Here is a 21,185-nt window from a genome sequence, read left to right on the forward strand (position 1 = left end):
GGACCATGGCATACCCCCCGCCCCCAGCCAAGTGCCCAGATCACTTCTGGTTAATCAAGCTGGGCTGGAGGCAGAAGCTGGCAGAAAAGTCAATCCTGGGGAATTCAGGCGTTGGCCGTGGCCTGTCATGGGACATTATCTATCGAGCGACCCTTTGTTCAGCCTGGGTGACCAATTGTGTGAGATGTTTCAGTTAAATGCCTAAACATTCCTGCAGCATTCTGACTTGGGTTGAGAGATCCGAAGCCCAAATAATCTCTGCCAATATGGTAGAAGTGCTCACAGTACCCTCTAGTGACAGAATGGGAGATTTCTTTCTGAACAAATTGGATTCCCTTCTGAAAACTGATTGTATCCTCTAATGCTGGCATGCTCAGCCCCTCATCTTCTCTTTTCTCCAATTCCCCCATCAGTAACAGATTCTAGAAAAACATAACATTTGGAGAAACAGCTTGACAAGGAGCCGTGGCATGTTCCATCATTTCAAGGATCCATAATTTCTTCCATGAGGTCAGTCCCTCCAATGAGGCAGTTGACCACCCCTCCTCCTACTTACTTTAGTAGATCATAGGCTCACCGATTTAGAGCTTGGAGGAACATCTTAGAAGTCATCTAATCCAACCCCCTCATTTTATAGAAGAAGAAACTGAGGTCAGAAAAATCAAGTGATTTGCCCTAAATTACATGGGTATTAAGTGATGGGGTTGAACCCAAGTCTTTTGACTACACATCCTGTACTATTTCCACTGATGGCATCACACTATCTCTTCTATATTTTATATGTTACTGTGGCAAAAAATAAAAATCACCCCTACCTGGTCAGCCATATGGAGATGTACCCTTCCTCCCTTGGCTACCCTAGTTTATGAGCAATGGATCCACCATCTTTTCCCCAATTCATACTTTCTAGCTTGGCAGACTGTTTGGGAGTTTTTGCTTTGCTGATATGGCCTTCCAGAGCCCAGGGCTACCTCTGCCAACCATGGGACCCTGGGAGGAAGTCTTCAGTGAAGGTTAACATTGTCCTAATGATCACTTAATGATCGGCTGATGAATATCACAATGGTATTTCTCCAAAGCTACAGTAAGGTTTGGTCATCATATAGTAATAGTATTGATCAGTTTCAATGTTTCATGGGTATCCCTGAATTTGAATTAGTTCCTCCAGAGAGTTTATTTATATACATTTGAGGCTAATGATGTTGATGTCCTGGTTTATGATTTTTTTAAACTAATTTATTAGCTTTAAGCAACCTTTACGTGGCCTTTTTTTTTTCTTGTAAATTCAGAAAAAAAATGCTTCCCAGGAACCATTAGGCCTCAGGAGTAGAAATGAGGGAGGGTAGAGAATTCATAGATCAGTGAGACCCTAGGTTGCCCCTCCAGGCAAATGTCCCCATTTGTCCCCAGGTTAAAGTAATCCAGCTGCCAGCACCTGAAACATGGTTGTAGTTGGGATACTAGCTGGTTTTGTTCCTGTGGTTTTGTCAGAAGACCAGCTGCACAGGGGTCAAAACAATGGATGATACGAGTAGACGATCTGGAAAGATTAACCTCATTTTTTAAAATGTTACCAATCTCTTTGCACATAAATAAAATGTCTGTGTTTCTTCACAAATGTCCATGAATCAACATTACTCATATCTAGAAAAGTCACCAAGTTGGAAGGCTACTCTCACAGGATTTAGAGCTAGAAGAGACCATAAATATTATCTTGCCCAACTCCTTCATTTTATTATTTTTAATTTTATTTCTTTTTCAATTCATTTTATTTTCCTTTCATTTCCTCCCCACTCCACATTTGAACAATCCAAAGATAAAGAAGATGATGCAACAAATGCATAGCCAAGCAAAACAAATTACCTCATTGGTCCTAAAACCTTGTCATTTTGCAGAAAAGGAAGCCTGAGAAAGGAAGTAAAATCCAAGAATACACAGGAAGTATCAGAATCAGGATTGGAACCCCAGATTCTCTGACTAAATAAAACATGCCTTTCACTGAGTCAACTAGAAGTTAAGCCAAAGTAGGATTAAAATTCTAGAAACATTGATTTAAGACTGGAAGAGAACTCAGGGATGTTCTAATCCAACCCCCAAATGAGGAAACTAAGGCCACCATTTTAAGGGAGATTGAGTGATTTGCCCAGGATTACACAGATAATAAGCTACAGAAGCAGGGTTGAAATCCAGGTCCTCTGACACCTACTCTAAAACCTCTTCTTATTTGTTAATCATAGTTCACATGCCCTTATTTGGTCTCTGCCTCTTCCCTCCAAGCAAGCTTTGTCTGTTACCTCAATTTTAGTGACATGATCCTGTTTTCAAATCCCACCTTAGATATTTACCAGTTATGTCACCCTTGGGAGGTCACTTAAATTCTCTTTGCCTCAGTTTCCTCACCAAACATAAGAAACAGCTTGAACTGAGCCTCTAAGTTCCCATCTAGGTTTAGTTCTATGAACCTTCTACTCGATGTCGGGAGTGCAATGGCTACAGGTATAGTTTTGTTTTAATTATTTGCTGACATACAAATGAATATATTGTCATCATCCGAGTAATTACTTATGTTCAAGTCTCTTTCCAAACAACAACGGAAAGCATGAACACAATAGACAAACACTGGGAGCATATTCTCCTTAAGAACTGGTGTTAAACAAGGGCATTCATTCTCCCCACTGCTATTTAACATAGTTTTAGAAACCGTAGCCATAACAACACAGCATGAAAAATAAATCGAAGGGACAGGCATTAGCAACGAAGACATTAAAAGTCTTTCTATGTGCAGATGATGTGATTGTTTACCTGGAAAAAAAGACTGTCAGCAACCAATAAGGAAAGATGTTACTCAGGTGTCCACCAGCCTCTATCAAGTCATAAAAACCACCTGCATTGCTAGATTCTTCCACAAGAAACCAATAGAAAAAGAAATGCCCTTTTCAATAATGACACCAATATTCAGGTGCCAAATTTTCAAAACATTATACAGATTCTGTACAAAAATGATTTAAAAATTATTTTGATCAAAATCAAGAAAGACTGGAGAAAATGGAGAGACGATCTATATGCATGAGAAAAACAGAATAAAAGGACAATAATTTTTCAAACAGACTGAATGTGGTACCAATCAAAAGAAGAGCAGGCTACTTTGTAGACCTGGATAAAGTCGTGTCAGAAATGAAAAAATTTGCAGATAAGATTATCAGGAATGATGCAAAAGAAACCAAATGAAGTAAGACCAGCACAGGGTTACCTTATCTTAAAATGTACCATAGTGGGCAATTAGGTGACTCAGTGGTTTGAGAGTCAGGAGGTCCTGGGTTCAAATCTGGTCTCAGACACTTCCTAGCTGTATGACCCTGGGTAAGTCCCTTAACCCCCATTGTCTGGCCTTACCATTCTTCTGCCTTGGAATTAATACATAATATTGATTTGAAGATGGAAGGTAAGGGTTTAAAAAAATGTCCCACAGATCTACAATTATAAGAATTGCCTAGTTCTGGAAAAAAGAGTAGAGAAATAGATTAAATGATTTGTATTCAGTGACCACTAAAATCTGAAAATGCCAAACTTAGAAGAGTCCTTACAATAAATAATGTCAGAGCTAGATGAACCTTAAAATACAAAGGATGGAATTTCAATCCTATAACACACCTTAGAACATAGAATATCAAAGTATTAAGAGACCATAAAACAGACTCTAAAATGTCAGAGCAAGAAGGATCCTTAAAAAACAAGCTGGCCTAGGAAAGTGATAAATGTGGGAGGGGATGTGGCAAAATTGGGACACAAATGCAATGCTGGTGGAGCTGTGAATTAATCTAGCCATTCTGGAGGGCAATTTGGCATTACACCCAAAGGCTTTAAAAGAATGCCTGCCCTTTGACCCAGCCATATCACTGCTGGGTTTATACACCAAAGAGATAGTAAGGAAAAGACTTGTACAAAAATATTTATAACTGCGCTCTTTGTGGTGGCAAAAAAATTGGAAAATGGGGGGGTGTCCATTGATTGGGGAATGACTGAACAAATTGTGGTATCTGTTGGAGATGGAATATTATTATGCTTAAAGGAATAAAGAACTGGAGGAATTCCATGTGAACTGGAAGGATCTCTAGGAACTGATGCAGAACAAAAGGAACAGAATCAGGAGAACACTGTACACAGAGACAGATACACTGTGGCATAATCTAACATAATGGACTTTTTTTACCAGCAGCAATGCAATGATGAAAGGACAATCCAGAGGAACTTATGAGAAAGAATGCTATCCACATCCAAAGAAAGAACTGTAGGAGTAGAAATACAGAAGAAAAAAACATATGATAGATCATGTGTTTTGATGGGGATATGATTAGGGTTTTGATATTAAAAGATCACTCTACTGAAAATATGAATAACATGAAAATAGGCTTTGAACAATGATACATGTATAACCCAGTGGAACTGCTTGTCAGCTCCAGAAGGGGGAAGGGAAAGAACATGAATTATATAGCCATGGAAAAATATCCTAAATAAATACAATAATTTAAAAAATCTAGCTGGCAAAGACTTTATTTTTATTTTAATTCGAATATTTGCCCAGTCCCCCCAACCCCCTGTAGCTGATGCACAATTCCACTGGATTTCACATGTATCATTGATTAAGACCTAATTCCACATGTTATAATAAAAGGCACTACTCCTATCTATTAGATGTAGATGTAGATGGAGTACAGAGAGAGGGTAGGATGACACCTCCCTCCTTTATAACAGTTGCCCAGGCAGGATCCTTTAGGTCAATGGATGATATCCCTTCAGGACCCACCTGAGGTTAATTGGTATTATTTATCGGGCTCTTCAGCTGGGTAATGTAGTAATCTGACTGCGTGACTCCCTTCCCAAATAAACTTTGAATAATCAATTACTTTAAAACTTTGAATATATTTGGCAAAGAAGGATAATGGTATGGGATAGAGGTATTGGAGACCCTAAATTAAATGATAGTAATGAATCTCTAAACTGCAGGCAAATGAAGGAATCAAGATGATAGCTGCTCTCTGGTACAGCCTGGCCAGGGCCACACCAGAGCAGGCAAACTGCTGTATAATCTTTCAGCTTCTTCTTCAGTAGATGTTAAGCCTAATCAGTTTGAGATATCCACCCTTTTTCCACCCTCTTCTTCTTCTCCTGCCCACTTCCCGGATCCCTCCCGGGCCCTGGGAAACCTAGATGACTAAGATGATTGACTTCCTAATATTTAGGGGCAGTAGAATCAGAGATGGTGGTCTGATACAGGTTGATGATGATACAGGAAACATGGGAGGACCTTGCAGGGTTGAGTCTGCAAGTCTCAATTTCCCCAAAGACCAGGATCCACTGATCTCCAGCCTGAGGGACAGGTAAAGACCCAAGACCCTCTCCCAGGGCTACCAACTGCCCTCTTCTGTGTCCACATGCCTCTCTGGGAACATTCCAACATCCAACTGATCCACCTGTCAATCACCAAGTGAACTCCTAGCTCCCAGAGATTCAATATAACACACATTATTGATAGTTAGACTAGAGTTATCATTTAGTGTCTACATCCCCAATAATATCCCCATCAGCCCATGTGTTCAAGCAGTTGTTTTTATTCTATGTTTTTACTCCCACAGTTCTTCCTCTGAATGTGGCTAGTTTTCTTTCTCATAAGTCCCTCAGCCTTGCTCTGGATCCTTGGCAAGGACTTTAGATGCCGCCTCAGCTAACTAACCTATTTTATAGATAAGAACATTGAGGCATGGAGAGGAAAATTGATTTGTTCAAGTACACAAGGAAGCATAGAATCAAGATTTGAATTCAGGTCCTTGGACTTTGAATCCAATGTACTGTACACTCTCATGCCAAATTTAGTGCCTGCATGCTTGGAAAGGTATGAGGGTCCAGAGTACCTTTTATCTCATTTGATGGGTGTAACTGGAACTACCTGCCTGGGTGTCACCACCACATGTTATTTCTCACAGAAATCAATTTCTCTGGCTTATCCCCTGAAAATGCCAATACCTAATGGGCATTGAGCACAGGGCCAGACTTACGGACAACTGGTTCATTGCAGAAGCAGCACTGGGGAAAGCTGAAGGAATGGAAGCTCACATTATTCTTTCACTATTCAGCTTCGTGTCCATGTCATCAGCGTTCTATTTCCATGTAGCAGAAAGAGAGGAGAAATGCATCATAGAGGATATTCCTAGTGATACCTTGATCACAGGTAAGAGAAGTTTTCCCTGTTCAAAATGGTCATTCTGCTCATTGCTCTGAGATTCCTTGTGGATTCAACCAAATTCCATCTCCAAGGTGACCATCCTTTTCTTGAAGACAGTGATCAATTCCCCTAATCCTTCTCTTCTCTGGGCTAACCATTCCTAGTTCCTGATACTGATCCTTAGATGGCATAGTCCCATCATTTTGATCACCTTCCTTTGCACATGTTACAAATTGCCTGTATTCTTAAAATGTGATGCCAAAGCAGAATGCAATTCTCCAAAGGTGGGTGAATAGGACAGAGAAGAGTGATGCTCTTGGTCACCCTTGCCTTAAACACTGACCCTCTCTAAACATGGTTGCAGATCTTCTTTGACAGTGTGCCTTGCGGTTCTCTAAGATGCCCACGTCTTTCTGAAGGCACTCCATTCATTCAAGAAATATTTACTGCATGCTTATTTTGGGTAGGACCCAGTGCTTGGGGCTATGAGTGATACAGACAGAGATGAATAAGACTGGTTCCCTGGCTTCAAGAAACTCATAGTTAGAAGGGTTGTAGGGGGAAGATCATTTTGTACACATATAACTATCATACAAAATTCAGGAAAAAAGGATGAAACAACAGGGGCTTTGCTCTGAGGTGCACAAGTTTAGAGGGGCTGGACTTCCTCCCCTGGTGATCCTCTACCAGTCCTGTATTATGACTTCTGAATTTATCTTGCTACATTCCAACATTGAGGGAGCTAGTCAACACTGCCTTCCCTGCCTCCACCCCCAGACTCCCCCCTCCTTTTTTCAAGAGTATAGAGGGAGTAGGGAGTCCATTGCCTGTGCTTCTATAGGGGTCAGGCTACCCTTCTCTCCTGCAGGACTGCATCTGACCACAAGTGACTTACAAGGAAGCCCCCCTTCCCATCCCCTTGAAGGTCAAGGTCAGTGGGTCTTCTTGAATGCCAAATGTCATCTTTTCAATCATTCCCATCTTGTTCCATTATACAGAAGCCTCAGAACAGCAGCCAGGCTCATAGTCTGTCCTTAGTGTCTTGGACGCTTTTCCCAGGTACCAGAATTTCTGGTTGCTTCTCCGCCTTTGCCGAGCACAATCCCACCCAGCTGAGCTAAAGCGTCCTTCAAGGAAAGAATCACACTCCTATTGCCCCGAGTGGAGTTTTATGGAAAATCCAATATCATGTTTTACATTCTAGTCAGAATTTATATTGAATCTGTGGCTTTTTAATGCAATGAAATAAAACATGACATAGGTCTAGTGGTATTTTCAGAAATGTTGATAACGTTTTTCTATTCTCTCCTTAATCTCCCATTGAACATCATCATATTCTCTTGTCAATTTATCTCTCTAGTTATGCTGGAGAGTTCTAGCGTATAGAGCCATAGCAGCCGTTCTTTAGATAACCAGAGAGTTGTTAGAACTCCTGAGGTTGAGGAAGAGATAGAAATGCAGGTGAACTTTGGGGGATAGTGGAAAAAGGGGTAAAGAGAGGGGGGAGAGAAAAGGGGAAGGAGGAAAAGAGGGAGAAAGGGAGAGAAGGAAAGGAAGAGAGAGGGAGAGGATGCACAGGAGTTCCCATAACAGGATTCTAATTCCTCATTCTTGAACCCAAACTCTTCCCCCTCCCCCATATCAGGAAGGGAGCTCGTGATAAATGTCCTTGAATGCTCTGTTTAATTACTCTTGCTGCCCCAACTCTTCCAGCCCTTACGTCTATGCCCTAGACAGCTGGGGATTTTCCCAGTGATTTTTGTCAGTGGCTCCTTTTTGCCCACCAACTTCAAACTCCTCTGCTTTGCATTTGAGACTAGCACTATCCCAATCAATCAACCAAAAAAAATGTATGCAATGTGCCAGGCACTGTGCTAATCTCATCTCACACTTCTTTCCCTTTCTAGCTTTATTTCATATTATTCCTCTCCACGTAGTCTATGTGCCCATTGTGGGGTATATAGCAAGATCCATCCAGGGTCACAAAACATTCCTTCCAGAAATCCAAGGCACACTATCCCACTCTCTTCTTATTGCTAATGCTTTCTCGCTGTTGATTATCACCAATTTATCCTGTATATATCTTCTTTGTACATAGTTGTCTGCACATTATTTCCCCCCATTAAACTGTGAAAGCCTTGAGAGTAAGGTGTAGCTTCTGCCTTGCCTTTCTACCTCTAGCAATTATATCTGGGCAGGACTCAGCAGCACTTCCTGTGTAAGGTTTAGTTGAAATCCTCACCTGGGTTAGTGATGCATCCTTTCAAAAAGGGCACAAACTATGCCTACACATGAAAGAAGTTTTTCCTGTTTGGGGTTCTAAGGCCTTCCAGACAGAGACTATGTAGAGAAATACAACCTCTTCTTTTTTTTGACTACCCTTACTGGTTTAGAGTTGGGCTCTCTCATTAAAAGACCTCACTTTAACTTATGGTCACCTTCCAGTATATTTCTCAAATCTCCTTTGTAAGCGATGCTCATATACCCATTAACCAATTAACCAATAAACCATTGACCAACCCCCAAACATCTTTGGGATTCAGAGTTATCTCAGATTTTTAATTCTGTTTCTCCTGATGATCTTAATGGCTAGGAAACAAGTCCCCTATTTGGTATCGTTATGACGATAATAACAGATAATTTGGAGAAGCAGATAAATGTGTCTGGGCCAATAGACCTTCAAGTCAAGAGCCACAGATTGACAGGCTTCAGTGAGAAAAGGAGGGGGTTAGATACTCCTGGATCTCAAACCCCTCCCCCCTAAACAGTAGCTGTTTTTCAGTTGGAAGATGGAGACTGGATAAGATTCTTCTGGTAAGTTTCTGTTATGGCTGAAACCCCAATGATGTTCCCTTTCTTTAATTTATATTCCTCACAGATCTGATAGAGGAATAAGTAGAAGCTAGCTATCTAACTGATGAGGACAGAGATAAATGATCTTCTTAAAACTGGCAGCAGACAGGATTCAAACTACTTGAACAGATTTGAGTTGTGAGTATTCCCCCAAATAATTTCCAGGCACAGATTTGAAGGTAAAGGTTATATTATGAAGTAAAAAGGAAAACTAAAGAGGTTAATGGAGGGTTTTGGATAAGGAAAGGTGACCCTGAACTATTAGGTTGAAGTTGCCCTTCCCCCCCACCACAAGAGGGGATGAAGGGCACTTAACTAAAACTGACTCTCTTGCTATTAATGAATAGTTTACTCTCTAATCACTAAATAGTTGTTGTATTGAAGTTGACAAAGATCAACCCTATTAAACAGGCTAACCCTTATGTAGAAACCACAATGGCTTATACCACAATGGCCACTCAAGTGATCCCCAAGTCTGGAGTAGTAAGCAGAGTGTCTGCTCACTTCAACCTCCACAAATTAACTGTCTCAACCCTTCTCAACTGCCCCCTCACCCAAAGTTCTCCAGGGGGGTCCCCTGGAATGCTGGGTGAGGCTGTCCCTGTATTTTGCAGGGATTCCATGCTTTCCATCTCTACATAACAGTATACACTGCCTGAGATGGTATATACCTAAAGGTATAGCCTTTGCTGTTTTCCAGACTTCGTGAATCAGCTACTTGATGCCTAATATTGTATATATTAGGGCAGCTGGGTGGCTCAGTGGATTAAGAGCCAGGTCCAGAGATGTGAAGTCTTGGGTTCAAATTTGGCCTCAGATACTTCCTAGCTGTGTGATCCTGGACAAGTTTTCCCTTATTTCCCATTACTTAGCCCTTACCACTCTTCTGCCTAAGAACCAATACCCAGTATATAAGGGTTTAAAATATATATATATATATTTTAAAATATATATATAAAATATACATATAAATATATATAGTATCTATCCTTACTCCTGAGAACCTACAGAGTCTGAAAAGAGCATACCTGTATAGGAAATTCATTTTGTTCACACCTCTCTAGTACCCTTTTCATGAACTACTATGTAGTGAAATGCCATATACCAATGTCTTGCCCCAATACTGGAGTGTGAGCTCTACAAAGTTCAAGACTGAAGTTAAATACATTTGGCGTTTTATTGATGTTTCTTGAATGCTGAATCTGTGTTCCCCCTCCCCCGAATTTTGTAAAATAAGTTTAATTCTTTTAATTTAAAATTTTGAGAATTTATTTCCAGGTAGCTCATTCCTATCTTCTCCTCCCCAAGCCACATGTAAGGGTGAAAAAGGGGTTTTATGGGTTCAATATATTAAAAGATGGTCGCCAGAGGATTGAACTATTATCAATCCTCAATTAAGAATAATCTCGTGTCAAAATTGACTTTTATGGAGATTTATTTACAATTAGGAAGGTTGAAGGAAGGGAAATTGAGAGAGAGGAACTCTGGCCTGGCCCAGAGGCCCAAACCAGGTAAGAATTTAAAGGCCCCAGCAGAGGGGCACAGAGGTCAATTAAACAAGGCTTCTAGCCACAAGGCCTCCTCTAAGAAGACAGGCCTCCTTGAGGGTAGAGCCTCCAGAAATGCCAAGGGAAGAGAAAGAGAGTCAGCCTAACTTACCCACATGACAATTCAAAGGGAAGGAGTCAGAGGTCCCACCAGAGATCCTTCTATACCAAGTTCAAAACACCAGCTCCTCCACAGGAAGTTACCATCATATTTGAAAGATAGCATCTTTCGCCACTTCCTGCATTTACCTCCAATTTGTGTGTCCAATCACAATAGACAATTCTCATAGACTGCCTAGGGGGCAGTCAGTTGATTCTGATTCATCACTCACTCCAGCACATGGGGGTTACAAACCTCCCAGAATTAAAGGTGTTCTCACCTTTGGTGATTAAATATAAAGATGGGCTGTGTAGACTTAATCTAATTATCACACACACACACACACACACACACACACACACACAAGGCATTGCATAACAACAACAACAACAAAGAATATACAGATTATGTCTTTCATGTTTCTATTTATCAGTTCTTTCTCTGGAGGCAGACACTCACAAGCTATTCCTCAAATATTCTGTAGCTGTATGTAATATTTTCTTGGTTCTACTCATTTCACTCTTCATTATTTCATGTAGGTCTTTCCAATTTTTTCCCCCTTCAAATTAACCTGCTTATTGTTTCTTACATCATAGAGTAAATATTCTATTACAGTCATTTTCAACACTTTGATCCACCACTTCCCAACTGATGGACATCTCCTTGATTTCCACTTCTTTGCTACCACAAAGAAAGCTGCTATACACATTTTGGAACATACAAGTTCTTTCCCTTTTTCCCTGGTCTCATTGGGAAACAGATCAAACAGTGGTATGGCTCTAAGGGAATATAGTTTTATAACTCAGCATAATTCCAAATTGCTTTCCAAGATGGTTTGATCAGTTTGCAGTTCCACCAATAGTGTATTGGAACCCCCATTTTTCTATATCTCCTCCAAAATTTGTCATTTTGCCCTTCTATCATTTTAGCCAGTCTGATAGGTGTAAGATGATATCTCAGAACTATTAGGATTTGCATTTTTTCTAAGTAGTGATTTAGAGCATTTTTCTCATATAGTTTTCTATGGCTTTGATTTCTTTATCCAACTGTCTGTTCATATCTTTTGACCACTTATCAATTGGGGATGACTCTTATTCTTATAAATTTAACAAAGTTCTCTACATATTTTAGACATGAGGCCCTATCTGCAAAACTCTAATATATATATATATTCTCCCATGAATCTGCATTTCTGGTCATTTTTAGTTCATTAGAGTAGATACAGCCAGTATTCTCTGGCTAGTGGATTGGCATGGAGAGAATTTGCCTGGCTTTTGTTTGGGTAGATTACTAATCCTATTTGATGAACAAGAGAAGGATCTACTCCTTCTTGCCCTGCCCAATCTCTTCTTTATTGGCTGAAATCCTACCCAGCCTTCAAGATCCAGAGACAAAAAATCTAGACTCAAGCTGTTCCTCTAACACTTCATGGGTATGTGGTCTTATGTTGGTCAGTCATTTTTCAGTCATGTTCAACTCTTTGTGACCCCATTTGGGGTTTTCTTGGCAAAGATCTTGGGATGGTTGGCCATTTCCTTCTCCTCCTCATTTTACAAAAAAAGGAAACTAAAGCAAAAAAGGTTAAGTGCCTTGACCAGGATCACACAGTTAGGAAGTAAGTATCTGAGAGCAGATTTGAACTCAGGAAGATGAGTCTTCCTGACTCCTGGCCCAGTGCTCTGTGCATTATGACACCACCTAGCTGCCCTGGATCGTTTTGTACAGATTGCTTAACCTCTCTATACCTCAGTCCACTTTTCTATATAACAAAGTTGAACTAGACGACTTCTGAGGTGCCAACTGGCTCTGGCCCTAGACCTATAAACCTATTCTAGGGCAACTTCTTAGCTCTTTTTTCAGCTCTGTGATTCTGAGACAATATCTAGCCCCCCCTCCCAACTGTCCTGCTTCCTGTTTGCTGCACATAACACTCTCGTTCCTGTCGTCCTTTCTTTGTACAATCTTCCCCCTATGCCTAAAGCATATTCTCTTCTCACTATTACCTCTTAAAATCCTTAGCATCCTTTAAAACTCAGATTCAATGCCACCTCTGATATGAAACCTTTTCCTGATCCCCAAACTGCTCCTCTCCTATCTCCTCAAATTATTTTGTATTTACATTATATATATAGCCATACTCAGAATTTATTCTCCCAGCTTCCCCGTGTAATATAAATGGGGATGTATCTAACATAAAGTAGTTAGCCTGCTTGCAGCATGGATAGATAAATCTCTGGTCTGGCACCTGCAAAGCTCCATTCTACATCTCCAGAGGGAAACTGCAATTTCCACCTCTGTGGAGAGGAAAAGGAAGGTCATGGCTCCATGGTTAGTAGTAGAGGAAAGGCAGACAGGATTCAGTCTGGGTATGACTCCTTCATTCTCCTATCTTTAAGAGGAATATCCAACTAGAATTCTATCTATCTATCTATCTATCTATCTATCTATCTATCTATCTATCTATCTATCTANAACTAGAATTCTATCTATCTATCTATCTATCTATCTATCTATCTATCTATCTATCTACTTACCAGACTTCAAATATTGGTAGTCTAAGGGCATGAAACTCTCTTTCAGGGGTTCAAAATAAAATGTACTTTCCCAGGTCATTCTAAAAGGGGAGATGCCACTTAGCTTACTCTCGCCCGCTGAGTACTCTTCCCACTGAAATGCTCGTTACAGAAACAGTAGTCACACTGATAGTTTGTAAACCTCTTTCAAATTAAGCAATAAACAGAAATCAGAGATGTTTCCATAGACAGATTCGATGAATGAATATACAAGAATAAGAGTCTTTCAGGAGACAGATGAGATCTCAGTTTAACCAGGAGGAGGACAATACACTCCCAGCATTCTCTGGGCATGCTAGCCCTGGAAATCAAGGGACATTTGTGGGGTGGGATTCTCATATGTCTATGGCTCCAGGGAGATCTCCAAGCCCTTGTTCAAAAGTTTTTTCTTACCTTTCTCTGAAACTCTCTTTCCACTCCTCCCATCAGTCTCTCCCAAGAAATCCTTTCTCCCCAAGGACTAAGCCTCTGAACACAGATTAGTCCAGGTTTGGGGTGGAAGTGGATACGTGTGTATATACTCATGCATATATATGTGTGTGTTATACACATATGTATCCAAACACACATACTTGTGCAAACATACATATTAACCCATTTATTATATGTGTGTGTACATGTTATACATAAATATTTTCATATAAGACAAAAATCATGTATCTATTTTATCTTTGTATCCCCATTGCCTAAATAAACTTGGCACATAGTAGGCACTTAGTAAGTGCTTGTCGCCCCTTTTCCTTATAAGGGGCTCATTCACACTCTCTTCTCATGGAGAGGGAATCTCGGCTCTATCTTCTTGGTCTTGACCTTCTGCCAAGCTGGTTTTCCTGACCCCAGTCACCTGAAGAAACTTCTGTCCCAGAAGCTCTACAAACCTTCTCCACACCCCTGCTCCCCAGCTTCCAACCTTTCTCTTCTCCCAACCCCCAGGTCAGACTCAGCCCCCTTTGAGCCAGACAATTTTGTGATGAAAGGCTTTGAGGCTTCAGAGAACAGAGTGGTTTTTGATGTTTTTCTTTGATCCAAAGGTAATCACTCAGATGGCTGGCGACTCATTACTTGATCAATCTCAGCCTGGCTCTGCCACAGTGTCTCAAATGAGTCACGCTTTGCAGGGAACTACAGGGCTTGATGGAGAATGCAGGATATTTTAATGGCTTCATAATGTATGTGTGCACTAGGTAGCTAATCTCCAAGGCAATTCTCTATGTGACCAGAATTTCTTTTCTCCCAAAGGAAGAAACAGTATGGGGTAAGAGAAAGAGGACTGGACCTGGAGTCAAGAGCCCTGTATTCCCAGCCCATTTCCACCGTTTACTAGGTGTCTGACTCTGGATAAACAAAATCATTTCAAAACAAGCTTTTTGAAGGCAGAATACATAGGAACATCAGATGTCAGAGCTGATGTAGGAGCAGTCTCAGAGCTGGAAGGGATCTAATAGACCATCTAGTCCAGTGGTTCCCAAACTTTTTTGGCCTACCACCCCCTTTCCAGAAAAAAATATTACTTAGCGCCCTCTGGAAATTATGAAACTATTTATTGGACTCAGAATAGAATGTAATACAAAAAAAAAAAAAAAGTGTGGCCATCACCACTCCCCTGGATCACTGCAGCACCCACCAGGGGGCGGTAGCGCCCACTTTGGAAATCATTAATCTAGTCCAACCCACCTTATTTTATAGAAGAAGAAATTGAGGTCTAGGAAAGGTGAGTGATTTGAACCAAGCCACACAGGTTGTGTCTTGAGGCAAGAGTTGAATTCAGGTCCTCCTCCTTCAATTCCAGCCTTTCCATTAAAGAACACTGTCTCCTACCTGAACAAACCCTTCCATCAAAAGATCTACACATGCCTCTTTCCAAGTCTCTCATTACATGGCTAGCCTTATTTTCTTTTCTTGGCCTTGTTTCCAGTTCTACCACTTATTTGTAGGCAACTAGACATCATAGTGCATAGAGAGTTAGATCTGGAGTCAGGAAGACTCATTTTCCTGACTTCAACTCTGGTCTCAGATACTTACTAGCTGGGTGACCCTAGGTGAGTCACCTAACCCTATTTATCTCAGTTCATCATCTGTAAAATGAGCTAGAGAAGGAAATGGAAAACCACTCCAGTGTCTTTGCCAAGAAAATGCCAAATGGGGTCACAAAGCGTTGTATGTGACTGAAACAAGTGAATGACAAAAAAGGAGCTGAGAATATAAATAGCAAAGTGAGGTCCTCAAGGGGTTCACATTCTAACGGAATATAGATAGGCTAGGATAAAGGATGCTGGCCGCCGCCATTCTGCCATCTTATGTCTGACCCTCTAGATCAGGGGTTGGCAACGTATGGCTCTTGAGCCATATCTGGCTCCACCTCCTGACTGGCCTTCATATTCCAGCTCCTTCCGCTTCCATCCTCCTCCTTCCGCAGGCGTTTATGGCTCTCACGGCCAAAAAGGTTGCCGACCATTGCTCTAGATCCAGTTTTCAATAAAGAGGTATGTGATGTTCCCCTCTGTTCTTTATACTTAGTTTTATGGGGGGGGGGGGGAACTGACCCAAAGAGTAAGCCTTCCATTGGAGATGGGGTATTTCCCCACTTTCCTCCTCCCTCCACATTTGTATGTCTCATTACATATGAATGTGTCTCATTTAGAGGGTGATGTTCATAAGTAGGAACTGTGGCTTATTCATCTTCATCTTCATCTTCCCCCACCCTCCATAGAGCCTCAAAAGAGTAGATACTCTTGGAGGTGAAGTGTATATTGAATTCTGGACTTGAAGTCAATAAGATCTAACTTGAAATCCTGTTTCAGATTCTTACTAGACATGCAGCCATAAGCAAGTCCCTTATAACCTCCCTCATAAGCCTTCTGCCTCATTTTCTTCTTCTGTAAAATGGGGATAATAATAGTATCTACCGGGAACAGCTGGGTAGCTCAGTAGGTAGAGAGCCAGGTCTAGAGATTTGAGGTCCTAGATTCAAATCTGGCCTCAGACACTTTTCTAGCTGGGTGACCCTGGATAAGTCACCTAAAGCCCATTGCCTACCCTTACCACTCTTTTGTCTTGGAACTAATACACAGTATTGATTCTAAGACGGAAGGTAAGGGTTTAAAAAATAATAATTGTACCTACCCTACAGGGCTATTGTGATTTACACTTTGCAAACCCTAAAGTACAATATAAATGTTTATTAATATTATTATATTATACATAATATATTATTATATATAAAACATCTATTAACATTATTTAATGAAATAAATTATATTATGAGTGTTTCTGTCTGGCCCCTGGGGAGTACTAAGGCATAGTAAAAAGTTAAGACAAGAGGCAACTAGATGGCTCAGTGGATTGAGAGCCAGGTCTAAAGATGGGAGGTCTCAGGTTCAAATCTGACCTCAGACACTTCCTAGCTGTGTGACCCCTGACAAGTCTCTTAACCCCAAATGCCTAGCCCTTGTTGCTTTTCTGTATTAAAACCAATAGTTAGTACTGATTCTAAGGCAGAAGGTAAGGTTTTCTTTTTTTTTTTTTTTTTTTTTTTAGGAAAATCATCAGATCAATAAGCAGTTATTTACTAAGCACTGACCATGTGCCAGATACTATGTTAAGTATTAGTGATATAAGACATGCAAGAAGAAAGGCAATCCCTGCCCTCAAAAAGCTTACATTCTAATGAAGGAAGACAACACATAAAAGGAACTGAAAAGTTGTTGGGGGCAGGGCGGGGACAGAGATGGGAAAGGGTACTTGCATGGGAATATTGTGGCTGCATCTGGAGTGGAATAGAGCAAAGGATGGTCTGAACCTTGCCTCCAAGTAAAAGCAATGAATTTGGAATCAGAACATCAGCATCCTGACTCTGTGGCTACCTGGTTGAATTCTGGGAAATCCCTTAACCTCTCTGAGTCTCAGTTTCTTGATCTGTAAAATGGGGATAACATTTACTTATGCTATCCATCCTACAGTTCCTGTGGAGATCAAATGGAAAGTGCTATAGAAATAAGAATTGGTATTTTCCTTCTCTTTTTCTCTGGGTGGCTTTTGTTATTCTGGACTCTTTTCTGAATACTCAGGTGTATAAAAGTTACTCAGGAAGAACTATTTGTATTTCATGGCTCAAGCCATGCCTGAAGAGAGATCAGGTGTTTTAAAATACCACCACTTGGTGGCAGTTGCCAGCATTGCAGGCTAGAAGGATAGGAAATAAATTCAGCATTACCAACCTCATTCTAGTCTGATGGCTTCTTAGCCCACTCATTGTAATATTGTGATTCCCCATTTCATGTGGAAGGTAGTAGAAGTGCCCCGACCTTGGACCCCTTCTTATATCTTATCTTCTTTCCAACTTCCACCCCCACCCCCACAAGCTGGCTTAGGGGATGAGGTCTCCACCTTCAGAAAACTGTGGAAAGAAGCAGTGCAGTGTGGTAAAATAGTTCAAGACCCAAGTTCAAGTCTCTACTCTGCCGCTGTTTCATTTTTTGACCTTGGGAAAGGCCTTTCTTATGGAAGGAAGGAAGGAAGGAACAAATGAATGAACAAATGAATGAATGAATGGAAGAAGAGAAGGAAGGGAAGGAAGGAATGAACAAGGGAATGAAGGAAGGAAGGAAGGAGGGAAGGAATAAAGGAAGCATTTATTAAGCACCAACTATAGGCCAGGCACTATGCTAAGTCTCAATTTCCCCAGGTGTAAAATGAAGGGTTTGGATCAGATGGTTTCTAAGGTTCATTTCAACTCTTACATTCTATGTTCTAAGGATAAGTCTGGTTCTGACATTCTATAATAATAATACTTTTCCCTTTTGATAGCACTTAAAGGTTGTCAGAATTCTTTTCATACAATAGCAAGTGTAATTATAACAAGCGTAATGCAGATTGGGCTCATGACTAGTCCACCCAAGATGGAGTCACTCACATGCATGGAAGATTGTGAGAGACCTGCTTCTGGGAGAAAGGAGACCTGGCTCATGCCTGGACATTTTGTGTTGACCTACCATGTGGTTGGGAGCAATCTTTTTCCATTGGTTGTATAGCCAAAACTGTCTGTTTTAAGAATTGACAGACTGGGGCACAGTCTAGGCTTCTCTTGCATTTGCATCTGAGGGTGACAACAGGTCAAAAGAAAATGTGCAGGTGTGTGCCAATTCTTCTGTCTCCCAGAAGCTGGTGCCCCAGTGTTTTCATGTAGGGGATGCTACCTTAGGTGATATACACAAGAGTCAACCCCGCCCCCATCACACAAGTACCCTTATTTGTATTTTACAGATTGCATAAACTAAGTGCCAGACTTGGGGGGAAAGACTTGGTCAACCAGATTTCCCAGGTAGCCACAGAGTAGAACAGAGGCTACTTCTATCCTCAGAGTAACTGGAATCAGTTGCTATTTCCATTTCCTGTCTCTAACTATCCTGCCTCCCTGATGGTGCTAACACTCTGCTCTAGATAAAGGAGAAACTGCTTTAGGATTGGAGATAGGGAGGCTACCCTAAATACAGTTTTGGGAAGTGGTAGGTGGGTCAGTGCCCCTAGAGAGTGCTGATCATGCTATGGTTTAGTAGGAGTAAGGGTAGATGAGAACCAGACTTCCTGTGCTTCTACAAAAAGACACTTAGAAAGCCAAGTAGCTCTTTCAGATCACCCCTTTTCAGTGGTGCTTTAGGGAGCTGTCCTGTCCTCAACAACACTGTGAATTCAAGATCTGTCTGGAAAATGTCTCTTTTCTCCTTTCTGGGCCCCTTTGCTTCCCCCTAGTGTTTCCTTCTACTCCCAGGCACTGCCTCCATCCTATTCAACAGTGATTCTCAATCTCAATTTGCTCATGGCATAGTATTATTCATTCCCTTATGGAATCCCTGGGGGGAAAGGTGGAGACACACACAATGTGTGTAAGTATAAGTTCCTTATGTTTGGTGGCACACTTATTCCAACACATTCTTTTAAAACCACTCATCCTGTATGGGCTTTCAGCTGGCTGTTAGATATTAGGAAACTATTAATGTTTCTCCTCCCAGAGGGATTTTCATTTTAATATAGAATTCTTATAGATGAATGCTTCTAGACCCAAAGGATGATTTGAATGAGTGAATCAATGTATGATGGATTGACAGCTGTGTTTCTTAGAGAGGTCCTTCTTCTTCAGACTTGATTTCTTTAGAAGGGAGATATCGCTACAGCTGCCAATCAATCATTCATATCCATTCAACAGAGATTTATTAAGTACTAATCTGGCGTCAGATACTTCCTAACTATGTGACCCTGGGCAAGTCCCTTAACCCCAGTTGCCTAGCCCTAGCGTTCTTCTGCCTTAGAACTAATGCTAGTATTGATTTTAAGAAAGAAGGTAAGGGTTTATTTTTTAAAAAGGTTCATTAAGTATTTGATGTATGTAAGACTCTATAATAGTATAATAGCTAGTATTGTGCTTTATGGTTTGTAAAGCACTTTACAAATATGTCTTCATAAAAATCCCAGGAGATAAGTGGTATTATTATCCTCATTTTAAAAATGGGGGAACTATGGTAGCCAGAGGTTAAATGACTTGCCCAGGGTCACACAGCTAGGAAATATCTGAGGCCAGATTTAACCTGCTAAAGGGAAACTATATGTGTGTGTGTGTGTGTGTGTGTGTGTAAATACAAAATATATGCAAAGTAAATATAGATATAAAATAATTTGGGGGAGTCACTTCTGGGTTGGAGAAGCGGGAGGTCTCAGGAGGCAATATGGGATTGTGATACTTGTACTACCTACCTCTAGGTTTTGGAAGGCTTAGAAAAGTGAGATGATGTGTAGAAAGCACTTTGTTGCCATTTAAACTTGCTGCTGCTGCTGTTGTTGTTGTTACCTTTGGTGTTCAAGAAGACTATCCTGTAGGGTTTAGGACAGGAAAAATTCCTGTTTGGCCTCACAACCTTCACCATGACCCTTGGGAGTTTCTCAGGGAATGGTCCTTGGCCTCAGAACTCTCCTCTACAAATCATTCCCTTAAAAACCCAAACCTGGTGGCTTTCAGAGGCTAACAGAGAGGGTATTTATTTGAGCTTATGTCTTGTGAATTTCTAGCTGTCTCCATTTGTTTTATTTACTGCACTAAGGATACTCTGATGGGCCATAAAGAGGAGGGAGTCACAAAGACATGAGAAGCTATCTAATGCGACATCCTGCCCTTTATAGGCCTCCTGGTATCTCCTCCTGCAGCATGGTCTAGCTTTATGTCTTTGTTGCAGGCTTTACTGAGATATTTTGGGAGTGGAGATATATAGGTAATAATACTTATGGTCTTTAAAAAAAGTTTTATGATGATTTTTTGTTTTTACAGCACTGTCATTTCTGGATTTAGTATTCCTCCAGTGTTGCCGCTTCCTCCCTCTCCCACCATCCCTGAATTGAACCTTCTTTTGTGTCAAAGAAAAACAATTGAGTAAAAACAATTGATTAGTTATTCTGTCTGACCATGTATACAAATAATGTGCAGATACTGCAGGAACAGTCAGAAACAAAACAATTTCTTCCCTCAAGGAGTTTGCAGTCTAGAAACAATATATACATGTGCAGTATGTACAAAATGGACAGAAGATCATTTGGAGGGGCAGCTGGGTGGTTCAGTGGGTAGAGAGCCAGGTCTAGAGATGAGAGGTCCTGGGTTCGGATCTGACCTCAGATGCTTCCTAGCTGTGTGACCCTGGGCATGTCACTTAACCCTCATTGCCTATCTTTGGAACCAATACATAGTATTGATTCTAAGATGGAAGGTAAAGGAAGAGGAAAAGAAAGAGAAGAAGGAGGAGGAAGAGGAGGAAGAGCAGGAGGAGGAAGAGGAAGAAGAGGAGGAGGAAGAGGAAGAAGAGGAGGAGGAGGAGGAAGAGGAGGAGGAGGAGGAGGAGGAAGAGGAGGAG

General features: G+C 41.0%; 1 protein-coding gene across 1 annotated transcript in view; it reads left to right on the top strand.

Moving 5' to 3' along the window:
* The first annotated feature begins 6,099 nt into the window (after positions 1–6,099).
* The window catches only part of LOC123252484 (transmembrane emp24 domain-containing protein 11-like), a 28,110-nt gene continuing 13,024 nt past the window's right edge, over positions 6,100–21,185 (top strand). Inside the window, exons 1-2 of the mRNA XM_044681780.1 lie at positions 6,100–6,226; positions 15,757–15,776. Coding sequence (XP_044537715.1) covers positions 6,100–6,226; positions 15,757–15,776 — 147 coding nt within the window. The remainder of the gene's footprint in view (positions 6,227–15,756; positions 15,777–21,185) is intronic.

The sequence above is a fragment of the Gracilinanus agilis genome, chromosome 6 (assembly GCF_016433145.1).
Source record: "Gracilinanus agilis isolate LMUSP501 chromosome 6, AgileGrace, whole genome shotgun sequence".
Classification (NCBI taxonomy): Eukaryota; Metazoa; Chordata; class Mammalia; order Didelphimorphia; family Didelphidae; genus Gracilinanus; species Gracilinanus agilis.